The sequence below is a fragment of the Gobio gobio genome (genome assembly GCF_949357685.1).
Source record: "Gobio gobio genome assembly, chromosome: 3".
Taxonomy (NCBI): domain Eukaryota; kingdom Metazoa; phylum Chordata; class Actinopteri; order Cypriniformes; family Gobionidae; genus Gobio; species Gobio gobio.
Genome location: NC_137099.1, coordinates 28,588,069 through 28,607,724, shown reverse-complemented (window position 1 = coordinate 28,607,724; position 19,656 = coordinate 28,588,069). Strand labels below are relative to the sequence as shown.

The window sequence follows — 19,656 nt, the reverse complement described above, 5'->3', positions numbered from 1 at the left end:
ATATACATATCCAGTGAACCATATCTGTTGCTCATAAATGTTACTTTGGAAGAAATTTATATACTTTCAGAAACTAACAAAATAATTGTATTGCTGTTGTATTTATTTCTAATAGGCAGACAAGGAGTTTGTGTGGTCGCTTTGGAAGCGGCTTCAAGTGGCCAGTCCAGACCTCACTCAGGCAGTGAGTCTTGTAGTGGAAAGGTGAGTCACATTGTAAAGTCACCTGCTTTCATTAACGACAGCAAATCCTTTTCACCGATTTTTCCAGTTCCTTTCTTCTATTGAATCATTATGCTCCTACGTCTCAGACTTGAAATAAATGCTGTTTCTGCCACAAGAAATCCCTGATTTGTGAGCACACATCGCAAAGGTTCGGCAGGGGTGTGTGTTGGGTGGCTGCGCCATTGAATGCAGTTATGAGAGAACCCGAGAGCAGATGATGATCTAAACCCCCTCTTATCCTCCGCACAGACTCCCTCCCTCTCTTCCCATCTAAACGCTAAAAAAACTCCTCTTTGAGGGATATACACTAGATTTAACATGACTTATGACCCTCAAAGAGGGTGTGGGGAGCTACAAAAGTGGCATGGGAACGTGTTGAGGGAAAAAAAGAGATCAAATTCGCAATGTTGAATGATTGCCATTGTCATGGGTTTAAAAAAATAAATAAATATTATGATGAGGTGTAGATAGTGGCAAATTTTACACATGGGAGGAAAATTTAGGCCATTGGCATGGCTCTGTTTGTATTTGGGTAAATATTAAATAAACCTTTCCACCACCTGATGAAAGGTCAGAGTTATGTAGGGCTGGTCCGAATACCATTTTTTGAGCTTCGAAGCTTCGGTAGTAATCAACACCGAATATTCAAAGCTTCAGAGGGAGGCGGTTGAACATATTCTTCTCTCTAATAAAGGCAGGAATCTCAAGAAGCAGCACGCCTCACGCGGGCAGGGCTTATATGCTGACACTGCACTAGTGACACAAAACACACCGGTCTGTTACATCCCAGTAACAAGCTCCTATATTTTGCAGTAGATTGATTTAGATTGATAATAACGGATAATAGGCTTGCTGCGAGGTGTTAGCGGTGGTCAGGCATAATACCGGTTACATCACTTGCCCACTGTGGCACTGCCACGTCGTTTTGATTTTTTTTATAGTAATAAAATAATTTATTTCAGTTAGAGAACAGAAACTACAAATAAACTGAACGTGTCTGCCTAATATAGTGTAAAAGCCGAACGAGAGTCGCAGCACATCAGCAGCAGGAGTCCAATTTCATTTGAGAGTGAGGAGCTGAATGACAAAATGATCGCGGAAGATTTGGTTTCAAAGTAAAATGTAAAAGCGGCAATTTAAGTGAATTTGTCATTGTACTGTTTTGTTGTTGTGTTTTTCATGAAGAAAAATAGGCTATTGAGCCCACCATTTAACCCTCATATGTCCTTAGTTTCCTGTTTACACTCAGTGCATTTGGGGTCAATATGACCCCAAAATTTAAAGAATGATTGTAAAAAATTTTTACATTTTTAATAATACATATAATATATTATTTTTTTTGTTTACTTCTCATCTATACAGTAATGCTGTGTTTTTGGATATACAAAGTACTTTTGTACCTATTTACCACACAATTCCTCAACTATACCATTAGCTTGCGTGTGAAATATTAATTTTTTATGAAAAAAATACTTAAATGATGATCTAAATTAAATATAATTTGTTTCTGGATATTGATCTAGGTGTTAGCTGTACAATTCTGCCATCTGTTGGTCAAAGACAAACCTGAAGGAATTACAATTTAAGAAAGAAATTGTTTTGTCCATAGAGACCCAGCAGAGGGCCATAGGGATCCATTCATTTTACTGGATGTGGCCAACTGCTCATATCATAACTTTTGTGATACATTTTGTGAATTTATACATGTATACACATTATACAAGACATTAAAAATAAATATTCTTTCAAATAGTAGAATTTTGGTAGATTTTGATGCGTTTTGAAATGTCTGTTTTTACAAAATACCACATAAATCGCCACATAAGAAACACCTAAAGTTTCTCTTGAATCAAGCAAGTAATTCAAAGTCTCCAGGAGAGTGTATTTCTTTGCCATACTGCCACAGAACTGTGTGCAGGACACCAAAGACCCTCTTGTATACCTTTCGTGTGGGAACAATTTATTTATTTTCAAAACAAAGTTGCAGCTCTTAGATCTCAGTGTAAACTTTCTCAAAGTTGAACAGGTTAGTTGCCTTTCATCTCTCCCTTGCTCTCTCTGCATGTGTGTGTGTGTGTGTGTGTGTGTGTGTGTGTGTGTGTGTGTGTGTGTGTGTGTGTGTGTGTGTGTGTGTGTGTGTGTGTGTGTGTGTGTGTGTGTGTGTGTGTGTGTGTGTGCATGCATTAGGTCTCACTGATTCACTCACATGTGTTCTACATTTGATAGCTGATTTCATTTGACAAATGATTTCATTTGCTGATTTCTGATTTCCTTTGACAAATTCCATACAGATGCTATTTGTGACAGTCACACCTCTCTCTCTCTCTCTCTCTCTCTCTCTCTCTCTCTCTCTCTCTCTCTCTCTCTCTCTCTCTCTCTCTCTCTCTCTCTCTCTCTCTCTCTCTCTCTCTCTCTCTCTCTCTCTCTCTCTCTGTGTGTGTGTGTGTGTGTGTGTGTGTGTGTGTGTGTGTGTGTGTGTGTGTGTGTGTGTGTGTGTGTGTGTGTGTGTGTGTGTGTGTGCGTGCGAGTGTGTGTGTGCGTGTGCGCGCATGTGTGTATGTGTGTGCCCGTGTGTGTGCATTAGGTCTCACCCCTTTTATCTTAGTTCTGCATTTATGGCTGATTTTATTTGGCTGTGGCAGTCATACCTGTTTGTGTGTATGTGTGCGTGCGGGTGTGTGTGTTTGAGTGAGCATGTCTTTTCTACATTGCATTTTTGCTCTAGTACCAGGCCTTCATTTCTGTGTGGAAATTTTCAGATTTATGCTGGAATTATTGATTTTATTTGTCAATTTCTAAAAAAAAATGCTTTCAATTGGAGTCACACCTGTGTGTGTGTTTGTGTGCGCGAGCATGTGTGTGTGCAAGTGATCATGTTCGTTCCACATTACATTTGTGCTCTAGTACCAGGACTTCATTGTGGTATGGAAATTTTCAGATTTATTCTGGATTTATAGATTTTTTTTGACAAAAGAAAAATAAAAAACAAATTTTTTTCGATTTTTCCATTCATTTCAATGTGGGGTCATATTGACCCCAAAGGTCATGAGTGTGACTTTTTTTTTTACATCCCTTTAGAACAACCGAATCAAGCCCAGTTTTTTTGTGTGTGTATAGTTAGATAACTTAGAAAAAGTCACAAGATTTCATTCCACTGAGATATAGGGAAACATTATTTTTAACTAAAGAAAAGTCGATTGGGGTCATATTGACCCCAAAGCACAAATGAGGGTTAAGCAATCTGCCCCTGAATTGGTGCTAATTTTAAAACCGAAAGTAATGTGCACGGCCGCACTCTCATTCGTTCACGGCCGCATAGTGCACAAGCACTGTAATGTGACGGTGAGGGAAAATTTTCTGACCGTCACATCCCTAATGGGTAAAAAGGCTAATACATGTTGATTCTATTTTCCACAATGTCAAACCAACGCAGCATAACCCAAAATACAAGCCCAGGCATGCGCTTTCAAGCTTCCATATAAGCTCATGCAGTTGTGCGCTCTAGACAGAGAATACTCCATTGCAGGGAACACTTAGGCTAAGATGAAGCAATTATATTTATTATGTATAACGAGGTTGGGTTCCTTCAACTGTCCATCCTATTAAAAACGGCTAGACTATAAGACGATAATTGTAAAAAAAATAGTATTGTATTTCGCCAGATTTTATAGTATAAACATATTCAAGCTCGAATGAGATCTGTTTTGAGGGGGATGCCAAGTGTGTAAAAAAAACCCCGAATATTCGAATCCCAATATTTTACATCGAATACCAACCCACCAAACGAATATTCAAATATTCTGGTCCAGCCCTAGAGATATGGAGAATTTTTTTGTGACCAAAAGCTCAAGCATAGAAAATATGTTCCTTGATCTAAAAGCGGTGATAAATAAAAGAGCGGCAGCCAGGCTGCATTCTCCCGTATCCCTCACGAGCTCCTTCCTCAGGCACAGCCAACAAACCAAGCTGCTCCTCAAAGAACTGGCAACATGCACCTGAGGGCGTGTGCATATATCAGCATAGCCCCACACGGGAGATTGACATGATAATTGTGCTGGCTCTGTGAAGCACACAGGCTTCTGGGAATTCTGGCCAGTCTGGTAGTGAGCAAACGCTTGGCTTGGGATATGGTTAACATCACCAAGCTTCAAGGCAGTGGTGTACTCTGAGGAGAGCCGTATCATGTCAGATGTCCTCAGGGAGAGATGGAATGAGAAAGGGTGGAAGAGATTGGAAAAGTGAACCAGGGAAAGAAGGATCCCAGGTGAGTGGCGGCTGTTCAAACAAACTTGCCCCAATTGTGATTCTTTTGTCTTTTCCCCCCAAACACCCACTAAAGAGGGTTAGATGCTGAAAGGAAAGGAGTGTTTGTGTTCCCCAGTGAGTAGTGTTCCTGTTTTGATATCCTGATAATTACTGATACCTGGAGACTGGAGTTATATCCCATCATTCCCTGTTGACCCTCTGCGGTATAAGCTTAGAGAACGCGCTGAGTGGTTGAAAGGCAATTTTGCCTGTTTCTTCTCCCACAGCATCCAGTCTATCCTGCAGTGTTTTATCTCCTAACCAAGCATCACCATTGCATCATCCCAAATAGATTTTCAAATGTGAATGGCTAAAGCATTCGCTGAGGCCAGTGGATCAGTTCACCCTCTTCTGTATTCCGTTACTGTGGCAGCCTGCGCCTCTAATTTTGCTCTTTTGTTCAATCTGTGCTGTACTAGAGAGAAGCAGAAAGCTGAGAACAAGGACAGGAAAGTTCTGGAGATCCTTCAAGCAAAAGACTACAGAATCCAAGAGCTGGAGCAGGTACTGTGAGAGCTTTACACAGCTCTGGAATTAACTTAAACTACACCACAGCCACAGGTGTACAGACATGCATGTGGTCCGAGAAACCTTCGTTTCTCCTTTTTTTTAATGAGCATCTCTGACTGCTTGGATGACAGCTAATGATGAAGCCGTGTTGTTAATTCACCTTTAATCATGCCTCTTAATGAAACATCTGTCAGTCGGCTTCATTAGCTGCTCTGTCTCTTCACCAGCAGTGAGTCCGGCAAACATGTCCACTCATACTGCTCAAGTTTGTGTAAATAGCTTGACAACCCATAGCAGACCAAACTCGAACCTGCTAAACACCACGCCTCGGCTGCAACAGTATGACAGCATTATTAATTATTATGAAAGTCGGTGTGTTTTTTTTTTATAGCAGAAATTACACGTAGTTTGCCGGCACCCTAGATATGAATACCTACATGGCACATTAGAAACTATTGCTAATTACAGCGATATGCCTGCGCGGCTGTCATATTGGAAAGGTCAAGATCTGCCTGGAAGTGAATTGACAGATGTGCTTTGCAACAGGCTGTAACAGTCCCTTCTAACGATTTTCTCAGGATTTGGTTTGTCATAAATGTCAGTTACATGTTACAAGTTACATGCATCAATATGGTGCACTTTGAGAGCAAAATTAAAAGCTTCCCTTTCCAGTGACCAAATTAAAGAGAATACTTTTTTTTTTTTGCATTTACTTGTTCCTGGATTGCAAAAGTTTATTTTTCACATGTATTAAAAGTGCTGGGAGATCTATTATTCTTTATCTTATTATGAAATTGGCAAGCTTGCGGCACATATTCCTTGGGAAGCACTGATCTTTTGTAACATGACAGATTTTGTCGTTTATTTCATCTTGACTTATCATATTATGGTGGTGTTGTGTTTTTATTTTGCTGACAGATTATTATTTATTCTCCAAACCATAAACTATACTTGTAGCAGTGTGCTGCATATCAGCATGGTGAGCTGATATTTAGTACTACAGTACAATTGCAAGTGTGATGTTACTTTTATACAACAATTCTATAAACAAGACATTAATATTAAATAATGTTTCTGCCATAGCATCAATCTTTGAATGTTGCCGAGCAACAAACAGACTGGAACAGAGTATGTGAGTGGACCTGAGCAACAAAGAAAATTCCCATACTCCACTCACTAGGGAGAGAAGTCCTGCTCTAAATGATCCTGAAGCATAGAAAACACTGACAAATCCACTCACATTGCTCAACATACTCTAGTCTTTGGGAAAGCTACAAAAACATACAAGCAGAGTAATACAAATAGTGAAATATTCCAGTTCTGGTGTATTTCATATCAGCACTATATATGAAACATAAATCATAAAACTGTATAACATTTAATCTTTTGAGAACTGTGAAACATGACACTCTTGGAAGGACACATATCGATGCATCATCCATACAGTTGTAAATTGTGAATAGATATTGGTAGAATTATATAATGAACTACTGATAATAGATTATAGATTGTATATACAGTGGGTTATATGAGCTGCAGTATTTATATTGCACAAAATACATTATACAAACCAAAATTTGATTCCAAGTTTCAGAGTTCCAAGTTGGCAGATATGTTAACATATCCAGAGCAAACAAATGCTGTTTCTATGTATTAATATCGATGGTCAAGACAACAATACAGGGATTTTTGCATATATATGGCCTTTGCTTCAGTTTTATATTATTAAAGGCACAATATGTAAGATTTTTGGATTAAAATATCAAAAAAACCACTAGAACGATGTTATATATTTAGTTGACTTGTGTACTTACATTATTCCAAATGTCTCCAAGAATGTTTAAATCCAGAGAAATAAGCAATTTTAACCAGGACACGGACTGTGTCTGTGCGTTGCTTATTAATGACATCATACCCGCGTTACCCTCGATTTACGATTTTATTTTGTAGAAACAATGGAAACACCAAAGATACTGTAATGTGTTTTATTAGACAGGTGAGCAACTGTTTGGGTACATTAATCAACAAAAAACTAATCATTGATAAATAGCTCAACACAGTTAGTCTTATTGTTTAAATCTCGTTTTCTTGATTTACCGCGAGTACCATGTTTTAACAATGCCTAATATCGATCTAGCTTTACTGCGTGTATCATAGTAGCCGCCATCAGAGTAGCATTATGACATAACTTTCAACACACTCAAATAATGTATCTAATATGATAAAACAGCGCTGCGTTATCCCACATCATAGACCAGGGGTTTTCAAACTGGGGTTTTCTAGAAGGTTCTAAGTGTTCCCCAGAAAAGACAAAGCATAAATGGATAAAGTCAACCAAACATTATAACCGTTTCATTTCGAAATGTTTCTCTCCTTTCTTGCTGTATACATGCTTTCCAGAATTGTATATGTTTGCTTTGTATCTTTCTAGTGATTTTTTTCTCACTCACTATAGTCCCCTTTATCTTGCTCACTGGGGATGTAAGGCAGTATTAACGCTGTACGTAAGCTGCTTGCATACATTTATTGTGAAAGTTGCTTATATAAATCCTTTTAAATTGAAAATGTTCTTCTTCAGGTTTATACATCCAACATCAAGTATAGCCAATTTAAGTTTGCAAACAATACGTTGTTTTTATAATGTCACACTTGATATCTATCTAACAGTTTTAATGTTTTTTCATGCTTAAAAATATATAGATGGGTTTTAGGAAGGTGGTCGCTCATAGGGATGGGCGATTTGGCCTAAAATCCATATTGCGATATACATTGCAGCATCTTGCGATAACGATACATATCACAATATATAAATTATAATAGAACGATTTCAGAACAGGTTACATAGACCCTAAGGAAAGCCAAACTGCTAAATGTATTTTTTTTTTTTAAAGAAAGAAGGAAACGTTGTATGTAGTTTTGAGAACATTTATTGTGCAAAACTGTAATTATACAACATAATGTTGCAGATAAATAAAATTCAAGTATAGCTGCAGAGACTTTAACAAAGAAATAGCAGAAATTTTACAAAACGTCCTGCACGTTCACTCCATATAATGGCAGTGAATGGCCAACAGGCTAAAACTTTACGAAAAGGATACAAAAGTATATTGCAATGATACAGGGAGACATAACAAAACAAAACAAAAATCAGAAACCATATTATTCAGCTCTGTCGTTACTCTATGCTACTGTCGTTACTCGTTACGCGTTCCTGTGAGTGCGTGCGAGCCGTCAGTATTTTTTTTTTATTTCTGCTTGAATGTCCTTGGTTCTTAAATGCCACCCAAGATACAGAGAACAGAAAAAACTGGTGTCTTTTTAGTTAAGGAACAGACACTGTGCTGACAATACTTTAAGTATTAGGCAAAGAAAATTATTTTGTGTAATGCACAGATTCTTGCAGACCTGCAGCCTAATGTAACATATTTGGTTTTAAACATTTTGTTCTCTTAATGAAATGAAAACTGGTGTCCTGTTAATAAAGGAACGGATACTGTGAATTAGGGAAATACTTCCAGTATTAGGCAATTATTTGAGGTGGTAGAACAGATTAGTCGTGTTACCTGTCTTAGCCGGAACTGTTGCTCCACACAGTGCACACACTCTACAGAGTATAGTTTGCTGCTGCTCGTTGGACGGCTTAAATCCGAAACAAGTCCAAATAATGGATGTTGCACCGATCTTTTTCACTAGCTCCTCTGTTTTGCTTTCAGCCATGTTTACTCAAGATGACGAATACGATGATGCGTTGCAGCCAGTTGCAGCTCGTGGATCTAAATTTCGTGGGTAGATTGCGTCATCAGGAATTATCATCATAGAATTAAAATCTCTTATCGTAGGCCAATTTTGTATTGTTATATTGCATATCGTTTCTATCGCCCATTACTAGTCCCTCATAAAGGATTCATCATATTTGGGGGTCCTTGACATCATAAAGTTTGAAAACCCCTGTCACAGACCCACATTTATGTGAGCGGAAGAAGCGGAAGTGCTTGTCTGCGACATAATAAAAGCTCCACAAAATCAAGGAGTCATCAAGCTACGACTTTGTTTTGAACAAGCGACCTCTAGCAGCAAAAAATAACATATTGTGGCTTTAAGAGCAATATTATTAAGAGGTTAAACATTAAGTTACAATTTTGAATGAGTCAAGTTTTCTTCTCTCAGGTTTGAGTTTTGATGGCCTGTTAGTGGAATATCGCCATTGTGGCCTGTTTGAGAAACTCATTAATAGTCAGAATTCTGGGTACCACTCAAAACCACTGGCATTCGTCTCATCCAAATTTTGTGCCAAATGAACCCAAATGTGATTAATTGCTTTTTCCTTCCTTGGCCCTGTGATGGTCTGCTGAATCCTCATCTCATCTCTGCATTTCCACACTAACTTTGACCAGCTTTCCTCCCACCCCACCCCCTTCCATTACCCCTCTTCTTCCATTTTTGTAACATAATTAGCTTTCATTTTTGAACTGCACTGGGGATTTCTAATGCTAATCTCTCTGTCCTAGACCTCTTAACTTCTTTAAACCTCTTTTCCTACCAATCGAGAAGTACTGGGGTTAAAACAGTGCTTGCCTACCTCATTATCAACATTTTGAATTGAGCTTCACTTGTGCTATAAATCTCTATTAAAACCTGCATTTGCATGGTGCACAGACTGGACATAAGTTCTCTATCTATAAAGATTCAAGTGATTTCCCCCAACATGGCAATTAATTGCCTCCCACAGCTCAGGGTTATTTTTTGAGATATCAGCGTTGAGTCTACACAACTGGTTAAAGTGTGTGTTAGCAATAGGAGTGCATTATCTGAATATCAGAGATGGTACAGGGATATCTGTGAATGATACTGAATATTTGCACTGAACACAGAACGTTTCTTAAAGGGTTAGTTCACCCCAAAATGAAAATTCTATCATCAATTATTCACCATTTATTCACCATTATGTCATTCCAATCCCATAAGACGTTTCGTTCATCTTCAGAACACAAATGGAGATATTTTTAATGAAACCTGAGAGATTTCTGTCCCTCCACTGAAAGTGCATTCCACCAAAACTTTGATGCTTTGAAAAGTTCATCATAAAGATAATCCATTTGAGTCGATCAGTTTAATCCAAGTCTGTTGAAGAGACACGTTCACTTCATATGATGAACAGAAGAGATTTTTTTAATATAGATATAGCTCAAGAAAATATTGTATAGGGAAGCACAACCAATCTTGCTTAACATGTGTTTTATGACCTCTTTATGAACTTTTTGAAACCTCGAAAGATGTGTGGTAATGGAGACAAATGTTTCATGGTTTTTGGGTGAACTAACCCTTAAGTCCTAAATATGCTTCCTTTTATAGTCTGCTGTTGTGTTTCACACTTGGTCATGTGTTCTAGTCTTTCTGTGTACACTCACCTAAAGGATTATTAGGAACACCATACACCATTATTAGGGTCATGTGTTTGACCCCCTTTCGCCTTCAGAACTGCCTTAATTCTACGTGGCATTGATTCAACAAGGTGCTGAAAGCATTCTTTAGAAATGTTGGCCCATATTGATAGGATAGCATCTTGCAGTTGATGGAGATTTGTGGGATGCACATCCAGGGCACAAAGCTCCCGTTCCACCACATCCCAAAGATGCTCTATTGGGTTGAGATCTGGTGATTGTGGGGGCCATTTTAGTACAGTGAACTCATTGTCATGTTCAAGAAACCAATTTGAAATGATTCGAGCTTTGTGACATGGTGCATTATCCTGCTGGAAGTAGCCATCAGAGGATGGGTACATGGTGGTCATAAAGGGATGGACATGGTCAGAAACAATGCTCAGGTAGGCCGTGGCATTTAAACAATGCCCAATTGGCACTAAGGGGCCTAAAGTGTGCCAAGAAAACATCCCCCACACCATTACACCACCACCACCAGCCTGCACAGTGGTAACAAGGCATGATGGATCCATGTTCTCATTCTGTTTACGCCAAATTCTGACTCTACCATCTGAATGTCTCTACAGAAATCGAGACTCATCAGACCAGGCTACATTTTTCCAGTCTTCAACTGTCCAATTTTGGTGAGCTTGTGCAAATTGTAGCCTCTTTTTCCTATTTGTAGTGGGGATGAGTGGTACCCGGTGGGGTCTTCTGCTGTTGTAGCCCATCCGCCTCAAGGTTGTGCGTGTTGTGGCTTCACAAATGCTTTGCTGCATACCTCGGTTGTAACGAGTGGTTATTTCAGTCAAAGTTGCTCTTCTATCAGCTTGAATCAGTCGGCCCATTCTCCTCTGACCTCTAGCATCAACAAGGCATTTTCGCCCACAGGACTGCCGCATACTGGATGTTTTTCCCTTTTCACACCATTCTTTGTAAACCCTAGAAATGGTTGTGCGTGAAAATCCCATTAACTGAGCAGATTGTGAAATACTCAGACTGACCCGTCTGGCACCAACAACCATGCCACGCTCAAAATTGCTTAAATCACCTTTCTTTCCCATTCTGACATTCAGTTTGGATTTCAGGAGATTGTCTTGACCAGGACCACAGCAACTGAATTGAAGCAACTGCCATGTGATTGGTTGATTAGATAATTGCATTAATGAGAAATTGAATAGGTGTTCCTAATAATCCTTTAGGTGAGTGTATATTCCACTATCCATGAGACATGTTCAACACATCCACACTATGACTACTTTATGGTACTAATGATGCACCGAAAAAAATGTATTACAGAAACAACGAAAATGAAATTAGCATTTAGCCGAAAATCTAAAATAAAGTTTTGGTAATTGAGCTCTTAATGCTGTTCAAGGTGATGTAGTAGTAAAGTTCTTTAGCAGCCACCCACCTACTCTTACATAAATTTTGCTCACAGTGAAGTGCGTCTACACTTTACCTCTTGTAGCGTATCCACATTTTGCACACCAAATAGACAGTGTGTTGTCAGAAAAGCCATAATAAAACATCAATGATTTTGGCCCTTGACATTTTTTTTCGTTTTTTTTTTACCATTTCAGGCAAATATTTTTTGGTTGCAATTTTGTTCATATTTTCCACTCACACAATCCTCTCATGTCTTCTCAATGACCAAATCTATGTGCACTGTATGTGAGACTTGGCAGCAAGCAAACAACTTAAGCATGCTTTTAGCTTCATCATGTCCTGCTGACACGTCACAGCACAGCACAGCTAATTCCTTGGACATGTAACCCATGTTCCACTTGCAAACATTTAGCAATACCGAACAAAACGCCTGTGACATGCTTTCCCGCATCATGCAACAACTGACCCCATTACAGAGACTATTAATGAAACCTAACGCTCAGTCTTGTAAACACTCATACCCAGATTGCTTGTGACTAACGGCTGTCTCTCACGATCACTCGTGTGGCTCTTTAAACAGAAAGTGACGGCACAAGAGCAGGAGATAAACAACCAAGTCCAGCGGTTGCGTGGCAGTGAAGAGGAGTGCTGTCTAATGAAGAAAGAACTGGCAGCTCTGCAGCACAGACTGGGGAATAAGAGTCGACAACTTAAGGTTTGGACAAATTTCCACTGGCACCACTTTTAAAGTGCTGCTTCTGTGCCTGTGACACTGGGAGGAGGGTGGGGGGGGGTGGCTGACAAGCCCCTGGAGGCAATCGCCTAAGGCCTCAAAATCCCGGGTCGGCAGCAGGGCGGGGGTGGTAGCGACAGCGGAGCTCGGAAAAGCAGCTAACTTTCTCAATAAATACTTAATGATGGCCGAGCAGAGGAAAGTGTGTGTATGTGATGTGGCTTCTCCTTAATTACCTTCTGATGGGACTGGCATGATTAATTGATAAAGTGAAGATCTAGGGAGGATGTGTCTTTGCAGGGTCTCTCTTAGCAAAGGGAGGGAAGGATAGTACGGACAAAAAAAGAAAGGGGCGAGAGATCAGCATCAAAGGCAGGCTGGCAGGACTAATGGGCCTGTAGTGGAGCTATTCTCATTAGAGCTGTCATTAGAGCTAAAGATGGCCCCTGCGCCAGGCTACCTGCGTGGGCTTCGGCTTGCCTTGCCAACACAGGTGAGCTCTAAACCTCTGTCTCTGGCCCTGTCCGCTCTGCCGCCCTTTCATCCCAGCGCTGCGACCGTCTCTCGCTCTCTTTTCCCCGGCAGGAAGCGAGGAGGCAGGCGCAGGAGTGCGAGGAGGAGGGCAGGCGTGCCCTGCAGGAAGCCAGGCAACAATTAGATGCTCAGCATTCGGCCTCTCAGGCAGAGCTGGAGAGATTGCGGGACCAAGAGGCCGTCAGCAGTTCCAGAGTCAAGGTAAGGTCCCCCGCTTCGCACCCTGTTCTTTTTTTCTTCTTCTTTTCTGCCACTTTCTTAGCGGGTTCATGTAAATGAACTTGTCTCACAATGCGCAAATGTTAAATATTGATAGAAATGTTCGGGGGGGGTGAAATAATGACTTGGTAGGTTAACATGGTGGGCCCAATTTTTCTTTTCCCCACTCAACAGTGGGAGTGTACCCCGTGCCGCGTGACCAGAGCTGTTTTACATGTGGCCCCGAATCAGTCCTTCCTGCTGTCGCGGTGCTTAGCGACTTGGGCTATAATGACCTACTACAGACGGAGCAGGAGCTGTTGTTAGCATGTTCCATAGGGCCTCATTCAGCATTTGTGTATGTTTAATAGGGCCTGTGTCCTCTTGGGTTGAGTGTCACTCAAGCACCTGTGTGATTACCTGCTTTACATACAGATTTGTGTTCATTACTCTCCGTGGGGAAGAGCAGAGGCAGGTCTGTGTGGACCTTATACTCTAACTAGTCCAATTAAATTAGACTGTAGTGGTGCTCGGACTCTGTCCCCTTTCCTCCTGCGTTCTCTGTCTCTCTCAGTGCCCCTGTCAGCACTGGCTAGTTTTTAATGAGGGCTGGCCTGTGCTCTCACTGGCCTGAGTGTTTGATGCTCGGCATCTGTTTGCTTCTCATTATCTCCATCAGTTCCTGTGATATGCTGCTGATAGGCTTCCCGCTTTAGTTGCTCATGTTTTACTTTCCTTCTGTTGTCTTTCTTTTGTTTCTTATTAGTTCAGACTGCTCCCTGTCAAATGGTTCTATGACAAATAAGAGTCTCCATGATGAGGAAAAGAAAAAAATCTTTAAAAAATCTACATCCATTTTTTTTTTTTTTTTTACTGCACAAGTAAAAAATAAGTCTTTCTTTATTCTTAATAAACTATACATCATTAAGTCTTGTTCACACCAAGTATAACTATAACGATAAAGATAGTTTTAAAAATCATTCTAAATTTAAAAGAATAGCAAAGCCCACACCCTAATGATAACGAAACAAAGGAACAATATCGTTGAAATAACTTTCAGAACGATAATTTTTTCCAGCTGATGAATGATAACGCCAATCAGAATCCATCCTGCTTCAAAGAACTGGATCAATTTACTTAACAATGAGCTCTTTACAAAGCAACGCACCTTATGGCTTTTAGGTCAAAAGTGTGCTCATTTGAAGAAAAACGTATGAATTATTTAAACTTCTCATTTGTTTACTCGTTTTCATTCACTCCCTCAAGTGGACTATATGAGTGGACTATTTTAGGGGATAGTGAATGAGGGTAGTGGGCGATTTCGGACACAGACCTGGTTTATACCTGGAAATTTCGTCATCGCTGTGTGGACGGTCCCATTTCGCGTAGCGGTGTGCAGGGCATTTTTTGTAACTTTTATTTAATAGCGATTTATGCAATTACATTCCTAGTGCATATCGTCACCTTGTGGGCGGTTTTGTAATCGTTTAATCTTTCTTCAATCAGTTTTTAATTCCCTTGAACACAAATTATATTTTTTGTTTGATGCTAAATATATAGATAGAAAAAGAGTATATGTTTATTTTATATGTTTAGCCATTTTACTTCCACATTTGTTATGAGATGTATCACATATGCAGTTTATTATAGGAATACATTATATAGAAAATGTCTAATTTTCATTCAAAAACCTTTTAAATCTACATATATGAAATGTGAGAAGAGAATAAAATAAGATAAACAAATTAGCATTAAATAACATTGCTTTATGAAATGTTATAAATAACTATATAATTATATTGTGTGAAATCTGTTATGCTCACTGGAGCCTCATCATGTGCTGAATGCATCTAAAACAAAATAACCCTGGAACATGACCTGCACAGGAGCAGCGCCGGAGCACAGCTCTGTTGTGCAGTATTTTGTTTGGAAAAAATTTAATTACCATAGTTTTATAATACATTTATATTAAATCATAAATCCAGAAAAATTTAAACTCATACACAATTTCTGAAAAAATAAAACCTTTCATAGGGCCCTAGTATTGTAAAATAAATAAATATAGTTGTTAAAGTTCTATGAATTCAATTGATTAGATGCTTTTTGATCATTAAAATTCAATGAAATGGAAAAATTAAACTTTTTATTTTCTTAATTTAATTTAAAGTTTCATGATTTTAGAAAATATTTAATGAGTCCATAAAAAATGGAACCCCCCCCAAAAAATAACATGGAATTTAGGAAAAAATACAACATATTTTAAAGGGCCTTAGCTAAGCTAACATGTTAGCTAGCTTTTTGCACTTATTACCAGGAGTGATTGTTTTATGATGTTTATGACATTTGAAAAGGAAATCCATGTGAGATCATTGGAATGTTTCTCTTTTAAGAATGGTATTTGATTCAAAGGCAAAAAAAAAAAAGTGAAGTGAAAAGTTTGGTCCAAGAAATGAGGGAGTAAAATGGTGTGAATAGGAAGGTGTCAGTAAATATAAAGACAAAATAACTATCATAATATATGATGTATAATATATAGTCATAATTAGAGGCATATCTTGGACAGAGAGGTGTGAATGTGTGCAGGAGACGCAGCATGAATGGGGCATTTTTACAAACAGTAGAGTAACACCCTAGATTTTTAGGGTGTGTTCACACTTGGCATGTTTGGTTCGATTAAAACAAACCCTGGTGTGATTGCTCTATTAGTAACTCTGTTAGTTCATTTAAATAAGTGTGAACGTTGCCATCCATGCGCACCAAACAAGCGAACCGAGACCTCTGTCCGCTTCCAAATTACCTCTGGTGCGGTTCGAATGATATATGAATACAACACGATTCAAAGACATGTAAACAAACCCAAAACAGGAAGATGAGACCCTAAAAAGGACAGGCATGTTTGGTACAGGCATCAGAATCACGTCTCCTCGCAGCAGAACGTTTGTGTGTGACGGAGGAATTCCTGCCACCGTTTGGACTCCTTTACACATTTTATAAGCTCTTCAAGAGTTCTCAGCTGGTCAAAATATCAGGCCACGCACATACAGGGCTGGACTGGGGCTAAAATTCGGCCCTGGACAAATCCAGCCCATGCATCCCACGAGTTCCCTGTGAATGTTTTTGCTAGGGTTAGGCCCTTAAATAATAATACAAAAATGAATAATTAATAAATAAATAAAACTAGGAGAGGGACTTTTGTCACATAGAAATGCACAAATGACAGTAAAGCACTGGTTTTGAGCTAGGAACGTCCTTAATTCATGTGATCCAGGCTTTAAAACTGTTTTGTTAAATTATCCTTTAATTGCCTTTAAAATATCCGTAAATGTACCATGGTACTTGCATAGAATCCAGAGTTTAACTGTAGTTTTATTTAACTGTCATGGTAGACACCGGTAAAACCATGCTCCTCATTACCATGGGTATATTGTTTCTAAAAATAAATAAATAATAATAAACTATAGAATTTGGAATAGAAATATTGTAAACATGTAGAAAATACGAAAAGAGCCTCTATAGAAGTGATTTATATTCAGCAATATTTAATGTAAGTAATAATAGCAACATATTTAATAAATACATTTCTGCCAAAACACCGTATTTCTTCACTGTTAGCTGCAAGTAAAGTTAGCTGCAGGTAAATTACTATAAAGGTGGTGGTGCTGCATTGACAAGCTTGTAGTTGTGTGTATTGGCGTATTCCAATTTACCTCGTCATGTATTTGTATGGTCGCGGCTGTTTTCAGCCAGATTCACCACAGAACCTGTAATGTTCCCATATCACAACTGTATAGAACAAAATTCGGAGTCAAATCTGAATGGATCAAGCGACTTGCGCTGTTTATCACTTCATAGAGCAGCAGAAACGCAGCGTTAGTCAGCGGCAGCACTGTGCGGGTATTCGCTTTTTGCAGTTTCCCATGTTCTCCAATTAAAAAAACAAAAACAAATAATAACCACGCCTAATGTGGGGGAAGGAGGGGGGAGGTCTCTCATGCTTTGGCCTGTCAGTTCAGATGACAAACCAATGGGCCGCTGTCCCTGCATGATGGGCCAGTCCGTGGCAAAAAAAACAGACCCACTTTATATTAGGTGGCCTTAAATACTATGTGTTAACATTTTAATTAATCATTTGATACAATGCACTTATTGTGTACATACATGTTTTTACATTGTACTTACATTTTAAAAAATACCTGCATGTAATTACGTCTGTAATTAATTTCTGTAGCTACATTTGTAATTACACAGTTGATACTTCCCTTACACCTAACCCTACCCTTAAACTTACCCATACCACCACACCTGTCCCTAACCCTACCCATATCCCACCTCAATATCAGCAAAGGTGTTTTGCAATACAATTTGAACACAGTAAGTACATTGTACTTATTTTTTGATGTAAGTACATAGTAATTGAGGCCACCTAATATAAAGTGGGGCCAAAAAAAAAAAACCTTGTATCAGCCCCAAAGTGGGGCCCACAGAGGAAGATACCCGGTATGCCGATTACAAATCACATACAAGATGAGCATTTAGCCCAGCACACAGCATTGTTTTGGATGTTCTGTAAGTTTCATCTTAAAATAGGCAATGCGTCATAAAAGCCGACCAATCAGGTTGTGAACATATCCCTATGCCTTTGGGTTCAGTGATAAAAATGCCAATGTAAACGTTTTTTTGGTTCAGACCAAACTAATAAACAAACCAAATTACAAGTGTGAATACAATCTTGTAGGCTTTATAAACTGTATCTATTTTAGTTTTGCCATTTCTTTGGTTTGGGTTCAAAATGTGTTTAAAAGCAAACTAAGTTATACAGTAAGATGTGTACCAAAATTTTCATAGAAATGTTCCCCTTTCATTTATAATAAAAAATGTGGACATTTAATGGTTCCTGTGGTGTAACCATCCAGTGAAAAGAGATTACATTTTCTCCTTAAAGGGATAGTTCACCCAAATATTAAAATTACCCCATGATTTAGTCCCCCTCAAGCCATCCTAGGTGTATATGACATTCTTCTTTGAGATGAATTCAATCAGAGTTATATTAAAAAATGTCCTGGCTCTTCCAAGCATTATAATGGCAGTAAAAGGCAGCTTAAAATGTGAAGCCCAAAAAAGTGCATTATTTTTCTTACACAAACCCATAGATTCCCTATTTATAGGATTACTTTTAGGATTACTCATAGGATTACTTTTATAATGGATGGATACACTTTTTTGGACTTCAAATTTTGGGCTGCCATTTACTGCCATTATAATGCTTGGAAGAGCCAGGACATTTTTTTTTTTATATAACTCTGATTGTATTTAATATAACATCTGAAACAAGAATGTCATATACACCTAGGATGGCTTGAGGGTGAGTACATTATGGGAACATTTACATTTTTGGGTGAACTATCCCTTTAATAAAGGTGAACGTATACATCTTAAAGGGATAGTTCAGCCAAAAATGAAAATTCTGTCGTCATTTACTCACCCTCAAGTTGTTCCAAACCTGTATGAGTTTCTTTGTTCTGCTGAACACAAAAGAAGATATTTTGAAGAATGATTGTAACAAAGCAGATAGAGCAACCATTGACTACCATTGTATTTTTTCCCTACAATGGTTTCATTTTTGGGTGAACTATCCCTTTAATCATTATAGTCCAAAAGAATTCATTTTAAAACGTCTTGAATTATTAATTCATACTGTTATGAATTTTAGCAAGTCATTTTACAACCTGCACAAACACCGCCTGGTCATAAAAGACCAAATTCTATATTAATAATTATAATAATAATAAAATAATAATAATCTTTACAGTGACATAGTCATTAGTGTCTACATTGATTATCATTTTCTTGTTCTATGTTTTTCCTGCATATTTCTATGACGCTTGCATAAATGTATACTTTTTGATGTGGCAGACTATTTGTTTTTTAAATATTAATAAGCAGTGATGCAGCTTTCTCTTTTTTATTATTCAAAGAAGCAATTATAAAAGGTGATGACAAACAAATTGAGATTTTCTTTTGAATGATTTCATTCTTTTTCTCAGAATTAATTTTAATTCCAAAATTAAAAACAGAAACATGTTTATTGCATATTGTAAATGACTGTATGTATGAATTTTTGAATAAACTGGTAGATGTAGACCAGAGAACGTTGTGTCTGTCTCAGCTGCCAATAAAAATTCAGTGTCTCTTTCAGAATTTGGAAGAGGAAGTATTCAGAAGCAGACAGGACGTGCTAGAGGCTCAGAGTCGATCAACTGCTTTGTCCCTTCAGCTTTCCTCTGTAGAAAGGGAAGGAGCTGACAAAGAACAGCAGCTCTGTCAAATCAAGTAAGCAGTGGT

General features: G+C 38.5%; 1 protein-coding gene across 2 annotated transcripts in view; it reads left to right on the top strand.

The window, feature by feature from the left end:
* Nucleotides 1-19,656, top strand: part of cntln (centlein, centrosomal protein) — a 151,911-nt gene that overhangs the window by 5,093 nt on the left and 127,162 nt on the right. For both annotated transcript variants that reach the window (XM_079811926.1, XM_079811925.1), the window contains exons 3-7: nucleotides 116-204; nucleotides 4,950-5,034; nucleotides 12,430-12,564; nucleotides 13,168-13,317; nucleotides 19,511-19,644. In XM_079811926.1, the coding sequence (XP_079668052.1) occupies nucleotides 116-204; nucleotides 4,950-5,034; nucleotides 12,430-12,564; nucleotides 13,168-13,317; nucleotides 19,511-19,644 (593 nt within the window). The remainder of the gene's footprint in view (nucleotides 1-115; nucleotides 205-4,949; nucleotides 5,035-12,429; nucleotides 12,565-13,167; nucleotides 13,318-19,510; nucleotides 19,645-19,656) is intronic.